General features: G+C 37.2%; 1 protein-coding gene across 1 annotated transcript; it reads left to right on the top strand.

The window, feature by feature from the left end:
* The first annotated feature begins 7,966 nt into the window (after window positions 1–7,966).
* On the top strand, window positions 7,967–9,513 carry LOC147475985 (uncharacterized). Its single transcript, XM_086585597.1, has 2 exons — window positions 7,967–8,927; window positions 9,038–9,513. Exons 1-2 carry the CDS (start codon window positions 7,967–7,969, stop codon window positions 9,511–9,513), a joined length of 1,437 nt encoding a protein of 478 aa, XP_086441723.1.
* Window positions 9,514–16,436: the final 6,923 nt, after the last annotated feature.

Raw genomic sequence — 16,436 nt, 5'->3', positions numbered from 1 at the left:
TTTACTCGTGATGTAAGTTTGGAAATTTGCAGAGCAAAAGGAAACAAGGGAATCTCAACCAACTATGGCACAAGGACCTTCCAAGTGGAGTGATTACTTGGTAGAAGATGAAGATGATTTGTTATTTGGAACAACTGGAAGTTTGGATGATGCTCAGGCTCCGTTCAACCATAACATGTTCGAGACCCATTTCAATGATCAAAGAATAGAAGATGAAGTCCACCCTGACTTTCATTGATAAGTTCCCATGTTGATATGTTAGTGTTCAGTGCTGTGATTCAGGTTTATGATTTTTGTCATTACAAGTGACAAGTGCTTGTGTTTGTAACTTTGACCAAATTACATTCTAGAACTCTCAAAAGAACCATGGGGTAAAAAGCAGGAGCTCTGGATAAATAAAACTTTGCTTACCAATTTTATGATGTAGCAGGATGCATATTTGTCTAATATTTGTGAAAGTGCAGAATAGCTTAATAAAACAGTATCATATTTAAATATTGGCTGTTTTTTGGATATAAAAATTGCAAACACCCAAAACAGCACCTATTGATTGACAGTAAACCAACGAAAGACCAAGGCATTGATTTAATGAGTTCAAGAGCCACATTGAGGTTTAATGAGTAGCAAAATTCAATGAAATAGCAAAAAATTTGGAAATCAAAGAAACTAAGTATGCGCTAGAAAGATGTGCAACAGTTGAAAGTTCAATGAGATAATATTAGACAACTTGTTTCTAAATGTGCGTGACAATGAGATTATGCCTATGTTTGACCTCTCTCATGAATCCATACCTTTGTTGATTTTTGGTAAGCAAGAAATTGTCAGTATCGGCTATGAAATTGTATAAATTCATAGTGTACCTAAACCTTTTTGTATCATAACCAAAGCTTTGCAGTACAAATTCCGCTTGTTTTTTTGCAGTGAACATATAGGAAGAAATGTGCTTATTAAAAAAGAACAAAAACGTAAAGTGTTAAGTAAATATTACCTCGAGGAAAAGAGTGCACATAGCTAAACATACAACATGACGAACACTCACATGCACATATAAACTTACTACAGCCTTCCTAACCCCCCCCCCCCCCCCCTTCTCTTACGTTGTAGAATTTGGGTGATATCTGTCTGGCTGAATCAGGGGAAGGTTGTCCTTTAATCAAGGATGTGGTATTATCTCACTGCAGAAAAATAACAGATGTTGGTTTAACTCATCCTGCTAAGAAGTGCACCATCCTTGAGACCTGCCACATGGTTTATTGCCCATTCGTAACATCAGCTGGAGTTGCAACTATGGTTCCAAGCTGTGTAAACTTAAAGAAGGTCCTAGTGGAGAAGTGGAAGGCTAGTGAGAGGACAAAACGAAGAGCTGAATCCATCCTATCTTACTTAAGCGTTGACCTTTAGTTCATAAATTGATGTCTTGCACACTATGGCTATTCCAAATGTGATACTAACCGAATTTGGGAATAAAGCCGCTTCCTCGAGTTGGTTTCAAATACACCAGCTGGCATAGGGTAAGGGCATTTCCACGTTCTTGCGAGTTCATGTCTCTGCAATTTGCTTGTAGATTTTCTTGTTTGTATGGGGTGTTTGTGTATAAAACTAAGTGTCCAATGTCATGAACCAGCCCAGCCATTTATTGCCCATTTGTAACATCAGCTGGAGTTGCAACTATGGTTTCAAGCTGTGTAAACTTAAAGAAGGTCCTAGTTGAGAAGTGGAAGGCTAGTGAGAGGACAAAACGAAGAGCTGAATCCATCCTATCTTACTTAAGCGTTGACCTTTATTTCATAAATTGATGTCTTGCACACTCTGTCTGTCCAACTGTGAGACTAACCAAATTTGGGAATAAAGCCGCTTCCTCAAGTTGGTTTCAAATACATCGGCTGGCATATGGTAAGGGCTTTTCCACGTTCTTGCGAGTTCATGTCTCTGCAATTTGTTTGTAGATTTTCTTGTTTGTATGGGGTGTTTGTGTACAAAACTAAGTGTCCAATGTCATGAACCAGCACAACCATGAGGTCCTTTGGTGGAATAGGTGTACTGTGCCAAATATGAAATTAAGCTACTGATTTTATTTTTTTTTGCTTGGTATGCATATGAGAATTCAGTCGGTGTTCACGGAATAGCGGAGTACATGGAAAATTAATAGTTAAAAAAGGATGGCCTGTAGAAGAAGAGAATGAGATAAACTAACCTTTTACTCCTGACTTTCCAAAGAAAATAGACAAAAACATGGATCTTCCATTAAAATCCCTTATATCGATCTTGAAAGCTTCATATTGTCATTCTCTGTGGCAAAAAAATCATAAAATCATGAGAAGATGAGATAATAAAGTAATTAGGTACGAAACAGAGTTTTCAATTCTCTTCCCATCCTTATTAGTACCCACACAAACCTATTTTTTTGGCAAACCAAACCATTAAGTCAACATTGTGTTGCAAAATGACTATGATCGTTGCCATAGCCACCTTTTCTCTAATTTTTTCAAAGAAGGGTCTCACCTATTTGGCTGCCACGTTAATTTGCCTTGATAGTTGATACTAATCAATTAAAAGTACTTAAGCGTACTTGGGCTAACACTCCTGCCACACATGGGCTTACAAGTTGAGCCATGTAGAGTAATTACACATTCACACGCGGCAGACAAAATGGTGTTGCTTGTAACATTATACGACATTGCTGCTTAACATTATGGAAACTTGATCACCTCACATGACTCCATCGTCAGTAAGTTGTGGCCTAAAGCGAGGCCACACCGAGACACACCTTCAGCTCGGTGCAGGCACACACCCCACCAGCAAAAGATAGACTTTCCACTACAGGCGAGCCTGGGTACTTTATAATAGCACTATCCATGGGGAATGTATGAGACGTTGACCAACTAAGCATACAATTAACATTCCAATAGCAAGCAAACACATAGCCAAGTTGACCAGTAAAAGTATGCTGACAGCACTTTAGTTAAAACAAACTGGAAACATCTCAAAAAGTCGAGGCAGTTGTAGCATAAATTACGCATATCATAACAAACGGATAAAAAAAAACAGGTGTGCGTAAGAACTTCACACACAGGTTCTAAACATAAGCTAGAAATAGTGGAACAGTACATATTAACTATGTTAGCTAGAAGAGAAAGGTGTAAAAGAAAATCTAAGAAATACCTTTTCCCAAGCTTCTTACTAACTCCTAATATGTTTTTCCTCATGAAGAAGTTTGTCGATCTTGAGTCTTTTGAGCCCCAGGGTAGCCGGCCAAAACCTAAATGAAGAAAATTTGGAAACAACTCAACAACACAAAAATTAAAAGAACACAGGGTTATCAGTAACAGCCATGCACAACTTATCCACTGTGTCCCTGCACTTAGTAGCTTAAGATTAACTTGTAAGCATACATCACCTTTTCAGGGACTTTCATTTATATTTTGGACAAATTTGCAACCTCTTCGTCGAGCTTTGTTGAGCAATCAGTTGCTTCATTTTTTCTTGTTCGGGTACTCTTAGAATATCCGCATTTTAGTCTCCCTTAATGTCACCCGCTTTTCAGTTTCAACGACGTCAGTTGGATCACCATTCAATCTGTTAAACCCAACACGGAAAGAAAGATCTTTGAGAAATCCATCACACAAGTCAAACTATTCATTTCACTGATGCAACACTCTGGATGGAAGCCACCTGCTAATTCTACAATCCCTTCCAAGCTTAGTATAGATTTATTAAAAGAAAAAAGAAAAATAATCAAGCTAGAGATGGACAAAAAGTGGTTTTTATTCAAATACAAAATAATTACACAACAATTATCCTAAATAGTATGTCTTCATAACGTATTGAGAAACTTAAACAATAATAAGAAATTAATGGACACATATCAAGACTAACCAAAAAAACAAACCCACCCTTATTTTTTTTTTCGATACGGCGCTAGGTGAGCGATAGGGTAAACCCGCCAGTTCATTCGATTATTTTTGCCAGTAAATGGACACCTTTTGGTTTTTGCTAAAAATAAATGAAATATGCTGATCATTGGTGTTTTTGATTGCTGGAAAGTGTAGTATACCAAAATCTTATCCGGGCTGGTTTTGGAGAGGACCCTACATCCTATTTTCCTTTCTCTGTCTTGATGATCATTATAACTTTGGAGCTTATTATTTAACGGTATAGTGATCAGAAATGACTCAATATCTAGCTACTTTCTATAATAAAGAAAGGAATGTGGAAACACAAGCTTACATTCTCATGCGAATTTTCTACCTTTTCAAAAGCATCATATGACTCATGGGCATGACAGCTCCCCTCCTTGAAGCTGCTGCAGACCCCTTGGGGAGTTCCCAAGCTAGCAAACTTTATAGACGAAATTTTCTGCCCAGGAGAACACCTTAAATGAGCTTTGGGCCTTAATGGCCGGTTGATTGTTCCAGAGACTCGCCTCTGATAACTTAACAACGTCGGTTGCAATTCAAATATATCAGCACAAACGCTGTCAACGGTTCGGCTAACCAAAGAAATTCCATTTGGGTCACTGCCCCATTCTTCAAATATGATTAAAAGGTTACCACTTGGATTCAGTCATGAGGGGGGGACATGATACCTGCATCGAACATAAAAGATTGATTAGGTAACATTGATTAACATAAACTATGTAATTAGGAAAGGTCACCTTTGCCTCACCATTTCTGGGAGGCTGGAGAGATTCTTAAACAATGGTTACATGCTCAAAAGGAGAAAAAGATTTTACCTTTTGAAAAAATCAAATGGTAATAGAGAGACTCTTTTTCAATAATCAAATCGCCATTATTTGAGAGAGAGAGAGGGGCACATATGAAGAAGAGAAAGATAGATATGGGAGAGAATGGAAAAGAATCGGTTCGTATTCACTGATTAGACTTTTCATTTTCTTAACCTCTTATTAAATAACCCAATTATTGCTAATTAAATAAAATTTATTGTAAAGCGTACAATTCATAATGGCGTGGATTTGGTTTTCTAATATACTCCCACATGAAAAAACTTATTAGCCCTATTTGAAGGTGTTAAGCAATTATTTTATTTAAGGACAATATCGGTACTGAAAATTTATAAACACATAAAAAGACAAAGTAGCCCTCATTAATAAATAGCTAGGCATCTAATTTTATTATTCATCAAAGGTATTATGCATCAGAAAAAGTGCGGGATGAATTTAAGAGGCCACGATCATTATAGATATACTAGTAGTAGAGATTGGTAATCGGTGGTATAGTGAGATAAATGATTAGTGGTGCATAGAAAACGAATTTCGCTGCCATGACTACACTTATGACTTATGAGATATTCTTATTCCAAAGTCATGGCATGGAGGGCTGGAAGCTAAATTCCCCCTAATTTTTGTAACTTTGATAGTTAGTACTCAGCCTTAGCGGTGACTCGAGATCAAGAAAATCATCTTTTGATAGATGATCTCGTAATATGGTACCCACAGGCCACAAGTCGACAACATCCCATATAATTATGGGGATACAATCATACAAATCCAACCAAAGCGTTCAAAGCACAATAAAAAACAAAAGAAAACACAGAAGGTGAGAACGTGAGATAGATTTTAGTCTGTGTAACCAGCGTGGAAAAATGACAACAACTTTATCTTCAACTAAAAGCGGTCTCAATAAAAATCAGAGTACGAGCCAAACTATGAAAAATTACAGTACAAAGACATATACAATGAGGGATGGAGCCAGAAATTTAAGTTACCCAGGGCTAGAAAACGTCTTACAAAAAAGTACTTTTAACATTTTATACAAAATATACATGTCACAATTGCAAATATACAAAAACTATATATATATACTAGTTTTTGTGCCCGTGCATACGCACTGGGTTTTTTTTAAAACGAATGTAAAATATTAATGGTCACTTAATAGTTTATTGAAATAAGCCCAACATAATGGAACTATAAATATATTTGACTTAATTGTTTGTCAAAACAATATAACTAATAAATGAATTATTAAACAAACAAACAAATAAAACTATGCTAACCTTCAAGAATCATCGCTAATATTGATGAATAATTCGTTTTCGTTGTTTATGCATATTGGATTTGCCACACCACCCCTTTTCATTGGTAATTTAGCTTCTAAATCATTGTTTTCTTCAATAATACTGCATATTATTTTCTGGAGATCTTTATTTATCCCAATGTAGTGTTGGAGAATATCATAATTGATGTCATATATTTGTAAGTTCTTGTAGATTTCTTGTAAGTGTTTTATTGCATTATTTGCTGCTAATTGCTCTGAATCAATTCTTGTGGCTTTTCTATCTCCGAGAATCCTTTGTGTATATGTTTTGTATGTAGTGATCTCAATTTCTACCCATGCTTCAAATTGATGGTTTTCGTTCAGCTTGCCTCCATATACCGCTTGAGGCGTATTGATTTTCTTGAGTGTCCTTTTGAGTACACTTTTGAATGAAATCGGTACAATTGTTATTGTCTGCATATAAAACAATATTATATAGTATGTTAAAAAGATAAAAGAAATATTGAGTGTTTATATACTTGGGTCATAATGTCCATGCGTAAGGCTTTTATCACTGGCTTGACTATTAATTCGTAAACCAATAAGCCATAATGGATGCATGGTAAAAATTAATGCATATAAAGTTGAACAAATTATCACTAAACATAGTTGTTAATCATATATGAAATTTAAACTAAAAATTAAAGACGGATTAAATAATGACAAACTTTCATAAATGAGAAGCATTGAATCTCGGTATTCATTGTGATGCTTTCCTTTTCTTTATTCTCAAATCCTTTTTCTTGTCTTTGCTGCTAATATCTTTCCAACTATTTTCTCCTTTTTCCTTCATCTCTTTAATTATTTCTTTGAGCTCAAAGATCTTGTTTTGTTTTCTTTTTCTTCACACTAGTAGAAAAAAGGCTTTTTGTGACTGTTTTAAAATGGTATTTGTGACTGTTCTGTTCGAAACGGTCACAAATGGCATAAAAGGGTTTTTGTGACTGTTTTAAAAAGTTTTTAGTGACGTGCATTTTCGAAACGGTCACAAATGGTTTTTTTCTAAAGAAGGTGTATATGTGTGGAGAACTATTTGTGACTATTTCACTAAAATAGTTACGTATTATCCGACTCTTAAGTGACCGTTTGACCCATTATATGACCTAGGTAGTTTTTGGTCTACGCCCACAGCTCCACTAAAAACAAAAAAACACGACACACCCACGTTCACTCAACTCCCGCTTTAGTTGAAACTCTTCAAATTCTGTAATTATACAAACACGAAAAACAAAAACACTTTCGCGAGCTTCCTTCAAACTCAAACTCTAAACACACTTCGCGACTCTATCTTCACTCTTTCAACCTAAATCAATTCCTCACGACTCTCTCTTCACTCATTCTCCATCTAAAATTTATTACCTCTCCAAAATTCAGTTCGGTAATTGAAGACAGACAAGGTTAGTTCTTTATCTCTATTCGATTTTGAATTTGTTGCAGTAAAAAGTTTTGGTTTTTGAGTTCTATACCAATATTTTTTTTGGAACAGGGGAATTTCAATTGATTGTGATTAGGATTTCTACGTGTTCACAGCTCTCTCGAACAACAATATCAAGTTAAATCAAGTAGGGTATGGGTTTTCATTTGATTTGGATTTTTTTTTACAATTTGTGCTTTATTCCTGATTTGAGGTGGTCGTTAATTTTTTTTTTTTTGGTTTATGAAACGAAGGTTTACTTTAGGGGCTATACAGGGTTTATGAAACGAAGGTTTACTTTAGGGGCTATAAATGAAGGTTTATGAAACGAAGGTTTATGAAGGGGCTATTTAGGGGCTAAGGTTTCACAAATGGTTATCTAACATGATTTTTTGGTTTTTAATTTTAAACTAGACTATATTTTTCAGTTAACTCTATTTTCGTATTTGCTTGTTTGTCGACGATAAGGACTTATCGTATTTTGTTTTGGTAGCCTGAGATGGACAAGTCATGGATATCGAGAGATATATTTTCTATTGAATATGTAGAAGGCGTTAATCAGTTTCTTACATTTGCTTTTGATAATGCAAAACGTAAGAATTATATACCCTGTCCATGCATTGAATGTGGGAATATGTACGAATTTGATATAGTGGAGGTGGGACGTCATCTGAGAACGAAAAGGATTGAACAAACATATTGCACATGGGTGTGGCATGGGGAAGATGCTCCAAAGGAGTCAGCATCGAGTAGGGAGTCAGAGGAAGGTTTTGATGAGGGTGGACTAGATGAGGCCGCAAACATCGCAAAAATGTTTGAGGCCACTCAAGAGACTTTCATGGGGAACCCTGAAAAACTTTGTGAACTGATTGAAGAAGTTGATTTACCTTTGTACGACGGGTGTAAAAAATACACCAAGTTATCATCTCTGGTTAAGCTTTTCAATGTGAAGGCAATGAGTGGGTGGTCTGATAAAAGCTTCTCTATGGTGTTGGCTATGTTTAAGGATATGCTCCCAGATTGCAATGAGCTGCCTTTGACCATGAGAGAGGTGAAGGAAACTTTGTCTGTTTTTGGAATAAAGCATGAGAAGATTCACACATGTCCCAATGATTGTATTCTCTATAAAGGTTTAATAAACAAGGATAGAACTACTTGTCCTACATGTGGAGCGTCAAGGTATAAGGTGAAAAAGAATAATCCTGACCAAAATTATAGTGTTCCAGCAAAAGTACTATGGTATTTCCCAATAATCCCTAGACTTAAAAAAATGTTTCAATCTGTTGAAACGGTGAAGAATTTGGTATGGCATGCGAATGAAAGAGAGGTAGTTGATGGTCAAATGAGTCACCCAGCTGATTCCCAAGCATGGAGACACGTCGATCAATCTTGGCCAGAGTTTGCAGCTAATTCAAGAAGTCTTCGGTTTGCACTTTCAACCGATGGCTTTAATCCACACAGTTCTCTTAGCAGAGACATAGTTGTTGGCCTATTATATTGGCGACTTACAACCTGCCACCATGGCTATGCATGAAGAGAAAGTTCTTAATGTTAACATTGTTGATATCAGGTCCGCACCAACCTGGTAACAACATTGATGTTTATCTTGCACCTTTGATTGAAGATCTTCAGTTGTTATGGCAGCCCGATGTTGAGGTATATGATGCCTATAAGCAAGAATCCTTTATACTTAGGGCTGTGCTATTGTGGACAATCAGTGATTTTCCCGCCTTTGGAAACTTAGCTGGTTGTACTGTCAAGGGGTATCTTGCTTGTCCAGTATGCGGGGAAAATACAGATTCTATTAGATTGAAACACGGCAAGAAGAATGTATACCAGGCACACAGGAGATGGCTTCCAGAAAACCATCCGTACCAAAAGGAGAAAAGACCATTTAATGGTAAGCAAGAGCTGCGATCAAGTCCAGAATCATTGAACGGGGTGCAAATCTTCACAAAAGTTGAGCATTTCAAAAACTCATGGGGAAAGCCACCAGAAAGTGCTAGAAAGTCAAAAAAATCAAAGAAGGAGAAGGCGGCGAATTAGGTCCAAAGGTTCAAAGAAAGAAAAAGGGGAAAGGAGCAAATAAGTTCTAAGGATACAGAAACACCAAAGCGGAGGAAAACTGATGGTGTACACAAAAATCATGAGGAAGGTCGCTGGAAAAAGAGATCTATATTTTTTGAGTTGCCTTACTGGAGACATTTGCTTTTGAGACATAACTTGGATGTCATGTATATTGAGAAAAATGTGTGTGATAGCATCATTGGGACTTTTCTTAACATTCCATTGAAAACAAAGGATTCACTTCAAAGCCGACTTGACCTTGTAGAGATGCATTTAAGGGAAGAACTAGCACTAGAGAAGAGAGGGACAAGATTCTACCTACCGCCAGCATGTTATACATTATCTAGAGAAGAGAAAGAGGAAGTTTGCAACACACTGTTTGAACTGAAGGTCCCAGATGGATATTGTTCTAATTTCAAATCTTGTGTTTCAATGAAAGATTTGAAATTATATGGTCTTAAATCTCATGATTGCCACCGACTAATGCAACAACTTCTTCCTGTGGACGATACGATCGGTGTTGCCAAAGCATGTGAGGTATACCATTATTCGGTTATGCTTCTTCTTTAATGCTCTTTGCACAAAAATAGTGGATGTGTCGAAATTGGATAATATTCAGAAAGATTTGGTGGTAACTTTGTGTTTGTTAGAAAAGTTTTTCCCACCATCATTCTTCGACATCATGGTGCATTTTGAGTTCATCTTGTAAGGGAGGTCGAGCTATGTGGTCCAGCTTTTTTTCCGATGGATGTATCCCTTTGAAAGGTAAGTGAATGATTTTTTAATTTATTTATTAAATGTCTCACAATGCACGTATCAAAGGTTTAAAGCTTTAAAAACTTTCTAGGTACATGATGGTGTTAAAGGGATATGTTAGGAATCTAAACCGCCCGTAAGGATGTATGGCGGAGAATTATATTGCAGAAGAAGCTGTTGAGTTTTGTGCTGAATTCTTGAGTGAAGTAGATGCAATTGGAGTTCCTTCCACAAGAAACATGACAGACAATGATTTGGAAGATGGAGATACAATTTGCAGTGGAAGACCGATTGGGGGTTGCATGTTGTTGAAGTTGATGAGAAGTCCTGGCAACAAGCACATCTTTATGTGTTGGAAAACATGAAAGAAGTTCAGCCTTATATCAAGTAGATAAACGCACAATAGTTCAATTTAACTAGATGTTTATCTCCAACGTTTCCATAAGGGAGCTGGTAGTTAATACTTGTATTCTTTTAATTATTAACATAAAAGGGAGCATATGGACTACCTAAGGCTTCAAAATCATCACAAGGGTGTAAAATGGATAAAAGCTTAGCATAATCGCACCTTTATTAATTGGCTTCGCCAAAAGGTATGTTTTGTTAACACTCTATTGTTACTTAAAAAATTAAAACACTGTTCTTAACATTGTTTGAGAACCAGGTTGAGGAAGAGCAAGACATACCAAATAACAAAGTCTCCGAAACGTTGCAGTTTTTGGCCATGGGACCTAGTCTAGATGTGCTAAAATATTCCGGATATGAAGTTAAGGGTTTTCGCTATCACATAAAGGACCGAGAAGCTAAACTAGTCAACCAAAACAGTGGAGTCGGGTTTAGTGGCCTCAAAGAATGCAGATTTCTAGTGCCAAGGACAAGAATCCTCGTAATTTCGGATATGTGCTTTTTTATGGTGTGCTTATCGGAAGTATGGGTGTTGGATTACTTGACCTTCGAGATTCCTATTTTCAAGTGTGATTGGGTTGACAGCAAGAGAGGCATTAAGGTTGATGAATTGGGTTTCACATATGTGCAACTTGGTAAAGTTAGCCACAAGTTCAACCCTTTTATTTTAGCGTCCCAAGCCAAGCAAGTTTTTTATGTGAGTGACCAACTAAATATGGGATGGTCAGTTGTCCTTGCAACTCCTGAAAGAGACTATCGCAATAAGAACGATGATGCTGGGTTCGATGATGATTCCATTACAGACAAGGCACTGCCAACTATTGACTCCTTTGATTTAGCTAATGAATTGCCATTGCCTTATGCTCGTGAAAATTGTGAAGGGATTTGGGTCGAGCCCGAATGAGTTTTTCTTTAAGTTAAATAAGACTTCTTACTAGTCATTATGGGACTTTTCTTTTCTTTTTCTTATTTTTTTTGTTGTTTTTTTTATCAGGTTTTAAGAATGTTTCAAGTTTTTGTGTTAAACTTACAGCTAAACTGAGATGACTAGTGCTGTTTACATTTCTAAACAATTAAAGACCTACTTGGTGGAAGCTTTATATATGGAAGCTTTATATATATATATATATATATATAGACAAACCTTGCAAAAACAAAAATGGTCTTTACAGGTACACTCATGGATCCTGAAGAGCATTCAGAATCACAAGAGTATTCAAATTCAAGAGAATTAGGACTCGGGAAGATGGCTCGAGAAGATCATTGAACTCCAAAGATGGTTCACAAGGGCATTCAAACTCGGAAGATGGCTTTGAAGACCATTCAGACTCAGGAGAAGCGGTTGGGCTCAAAAGATATGGAAGTTTCCAGGCAAGAGCAAAAGGTTCAAGCAAAAAAGGAAAGTCGGAAAAGAGCGCAAAGTGTGTAAAAATAAAAAAATTGAAAAAGGGTGAATATCAAGGAGTTGTTTATAATGAATCTGGGCAACCAATTGGTCAAGGTGGAACTGACATCAGTAGTTATGGAGGCTACTTGGTGAGGGCAAGAGTAAGGATTACAATAACTAATTGGAAAGATGTATCACCAACATTGAAGAAAAATTTGTGGATCTCTTTGAAGGTACATTAATCTAATGCTTTATAAGCTAATTTTATTTTGTTTACATGATTAACTAATATGCTACCTACAAATAGGAAAAATTTAAGTTGGACACAAACGAAAGATCTATTCGTACAAGTGTGATGGGCAGGTTGTGGAAAGCATTCAAGTCTCGTTTTACTAGACGGTACATCTTGCCTTTTAAGAATAAACCGAAGAGACTCAAGAAAATACCAAAGTTGTATAGAAAAGTAATCAGTCAAGAAGATTGGGATACTTTTGTAAAAAGTAGACTTACACCTGAATTTCTGGTATGTATTTCTCTTAATTTTATTTTGCTTTTGTTTGTACATGCATGCAAGCTATTGTTTTACCGTCTTAGTTTCTTGAAAGTCCTAAAGAGGCTAGTATCCATGTACTGGTGGATTCCAAGCAAAGAGGCTGTGCCTGGGGAGGTTGGACTTGTGGCAGAAGGCCAAGTTTAGTTTGAGTGGATTTTGTTGATTTGTGGTTTCCTTTTTTTTGAGATTCCAGTAGGGTTGATTATACAAGAGAGCTTGCGAGAATTTATCTTGTAAGATTCTAGGTGGATTCCCTTGCATCATCTGTTCTTGGTTGCATGTCATCCTTAGCTGTTGTAGTCTCCCCTTCCGAAGTTATCCGGTTGGCATGACTAAGTGTTTAAACCTGTTATCTCCATATCGCAAAGAAAAGTCTCGCTTTATCTCTCTATGCTTCTACTTTAGATTTGTCATTTGGTTTCGGTTCGTCTTCATTGTTCTTTCTTTGCCTTTGTATTCCTTGTCCGAAGTTTCTTTTGTGCTGCCCTTTGTATTCACGCTCAAGTCTGCCATTGTTTAATCATGCTTACCGAGTTCAAGGGCACGACTGAAATTATGTTGAGAATGTGACAAAATGATATTCGTCTAAATTTATAATAACTAAATCTATGTCTAGATGATTAGAATTCTGTGGGAGTTTGTATTCACACTATACTAGGAAGTATACCCAGAAGGCCAGAAGCATCATTAGATGTTTTGGTAGATTGAGATTGATGTCCCTTATGGCTGTTGTGTTTGATTTGTTTAGAACTTTCAGGTGTTTGTTCTAAAAGTCGTTGTCTCTTCCTCAGTGTTGCCACCATGACTCAACTCTTTTTTTACGCAGCTAGCTTCAACGGTCGACTAATTTTCAAAAAGTTAAAATAGGGAGTATTGAAACTTGTGTAAGTGGAGGACTGAAACGAAATACCCAACGATATTTGCCACCTTTTTTTCTTGTTTTTGCATGGATGGAGACCAATAACATTAGCAGTCTGATATTTTCTGTGTTTGTTTGCAGCTGGAATTTTTTTAGTTGAATACTTGAATAGGGGTTACTACTAGTGCATGAAAATATGAGGCCAAAATGAAATGGTCGACTAGCAGTGGGTTTCATAAGTGCTTGAAATTTGATATAGGTCAAGGTTAATTATGATCATCTCTAGAGATAGACTCTTAGACACTAGGGGGAGTTAACCCTTTTTTTTTATGCTTTGTAAGTATAAATTCTGTTAAAAATGAAAGTGAAATGTACATTGAGTACAAGAGATTAGCAGGGTCAATGCACCCTGCTAGGATTCAAGCTGAACTGCATCTACTACTATTTATATCTATAGGGTAGGATACAATTAATCAAATCTAAAAAGCCTATCAAAAGGTGCTTCCTACTTCGCAACCTAACCATGTAGGTCCGCCATTTGTCCGTAGCTTCATTCGGTTGTAAAGATGCTCCCCGCCTTAGTTAAAGCATCAGCAAGATCAAGTTTCCCTCCCTCCAAATGGTAGTGATCCTCAATGCTGATAATGTTTTATCTTTGTTTTATATGGTTTCGACAATACATTGAATTACTACCCAAGAGAACAACATCAGGTGTACTTGTCACAAAACTAACTCGCCGACGCAGAGACGAGGTACTCCTAGATCGAAAAGAGATCCCTCGCATTAGTGTTCTCAGTTAAGAAGCTTAGGCCTTACTTCTACGCACACACGATCAGAGTAATTACAAAGTCTTCTGGGCTTAACATGGCTCGGGAGCTCGGCATCTCGAGTCTAACTGTCTTCAGTGACTCCCAGCTCATTGTCAACAAACTTGGGGGTAGGTACAAGGACGAACGAATGGCTACCCACCTTGACCAGATTAAGGGGCTCTCTACCCACTTCCAACAGCCTCAGGATATTCCAGCTTCTTCCCCGACTTGACAATAGGCACCCCGATACCTTTTGCCTACGTGGCCTCCATGTTGTGAACTAATGAAGCTCGGAGTATCCCCAATATAAGGAGCTACCCAAAGATCAGTCTCCGAGGGTCGATCGCGGCCCCCATTCGCCTAAGCAGCAGCCGAAATGGATGGACCCCCGAAGGCGAGTACCTTCTTGACGGTACTCTTTCCCTCTATCTTCATATTTGTCATTCTTTGGTCCCGCGCCCCCCTGCTCGATCGGGAAAGAGTACCAAAGATGGGAATACTTGAGTATCACATCGTCCCACCCCACTCCAAACCAAAACAATCTAGCTACTAGAAGCAGCCTAGCTACTAGAGGAAGGGAACTCAAAACTAGCTACTAGGGGACGAGAGAGAACAAGAAAGCTATCGTCCGCATTCACGTTAGGGTTGTTATGCTTGTTCTCTTTATTTGCTATATACCGCATTCACGATCTCACTATGCTATTACCTTGAGGTTTTGGGATGTCCGCTGGATATTGAGGTTTTCTCGAGTGTATAACCCATCGCCATTTTACAATCCCATATCGAATTGTTCCTATAGATGCACGAAGTTATCTTCTTGAGTTAATCACTTTAAGGGCCTATAGGAATGTTTTTCTCATTCAAAACTACTTCCAGCTAAAGTATTATTTCAAGAAATGGTTTAAACAGCTCTAGTACATAACACGTATTTATTTTTATTTTTTAATTTGTAAGAATCTTAGCGAAGTGCAATCTACGCGGCGAAAGCAAAAGAAGTTTAACCATCGAACAGGCAGGATGAGTATTGCTAATCGCGTGGAGAAAAAGTAAGTAAATGTATATAGCATTCCTCTAATTTGTTATTTGATATGTAATATAGCATTCCTTTAATTTGTTATTATTTATGTAATATTGCATTCCTCTAATTTGTTATTATTTGATGTGTTATATACTTCAAAATAGAGACAAGAGGAGGGCGCATCATTTATTGGAAAGGACAGGTCTTATGGGTGGCAACTTTCCCTCCAAGGCAAAGATGGTAACTATGCAAATGATGCTACCAAGGAAGTTGTAGAGAGAATAGTACGTTTCAGTCTAGTATACTTCCTAGTATAGTGTGAATGTTATATTAATAGTAATAATAAGGTTACAATATAGAGGCAGTAGAAAGGTCACATTGACCAAGGTGATGATTTGCTTCTCTTGTTTTACTTTCTATATTTGATCATGTTGCTTAGCTTATCATACTAAGGGGCAGTTCTTGAATGGTACATGGAAAATTTTAAGAATATAAGTTACCCACTTGCACTCCTTTTCATGCCCCATGCATGCGTGCACAACTAGAATGGATATATGTGGGGTGGGGGAGGGGTTCAAAATCACTTCAGTAGGGTGTCATAAAACTCCTTTTTATTTTGAGAAACATTTGTGTGATTATTAAGTCCACTGTATGAATCAAAGTTCAACTGAGAGGGTGACAACACTTTTGAGAAACTTTTGATAGGTTGCTCGAGATACTTGCTTAGAAACAATAAACAAGGTGTAGATTATGGTTGTGACCAACCCTCTTATTAATTCAAATCTTGCACTGTTTTCTGCTTCTATGGTTTTGGGTGACTGATAAGTCTACATCCACACTCTTATTATCTTGTAGGATGATTATCAAACGCAGGTCAAGGAAGGAACTTTAGAGGTTGAGGGTACCAAAGACGTACTGACTCTGGCATTGGGTACTCCGGAACACGGTGGTCGTGTTAGAGGCGTAGGAGATGGAGTCACCCCCACACAGTACTTTCGCCTAATAAAGCGTGGATCTAAGAAACATGTGCGTGCATTGGAGTCGAAAGCTCGCGAGGAAGAGGAAAAAAGAAAAAATGAAGAACAAAAAAGAAAAAAGGCAGAAGAAAAGGGAAA

Source organism: Coptis chinensis, chromosome 9, assembly GCF_015680905.1.
Source record: "Coptis chinensis isolate HL-2020 chromosome 9, ASM1568090v1, whole genome shotgun sequence".
NCBI classification, from domain to species: domain Eukaryota; kingdom Viridiplantae; phylum Streptophyta; class Magnoliopsida; order Ranunculales; family Ranunculaceae; genus Coptis; species Coptis chinensis.
Note: the sequence above shows the minus strand (reverse complement) of the source record. Positions and strands in the feature narration are given on the sequence as shown.

What these genes read in the sequence shown, in the direction of transcription:
- LOC147475985 (XM_086585597.1), top strand. Translation starts at nt 7,967, where the DNA reads ATGGACAAGTCATGGATATCGAGAGATATATTTTCTATTGAATATGTA. An exon ending in CGATGGCTTTAATCCACACA is followed by an intron (nt 8,928 to 9,037) that starts GTTCTCTTAGCA and finishes TGTTGATATCAG; the next exon opens with GTCCGCACCAACCTGGTAAC.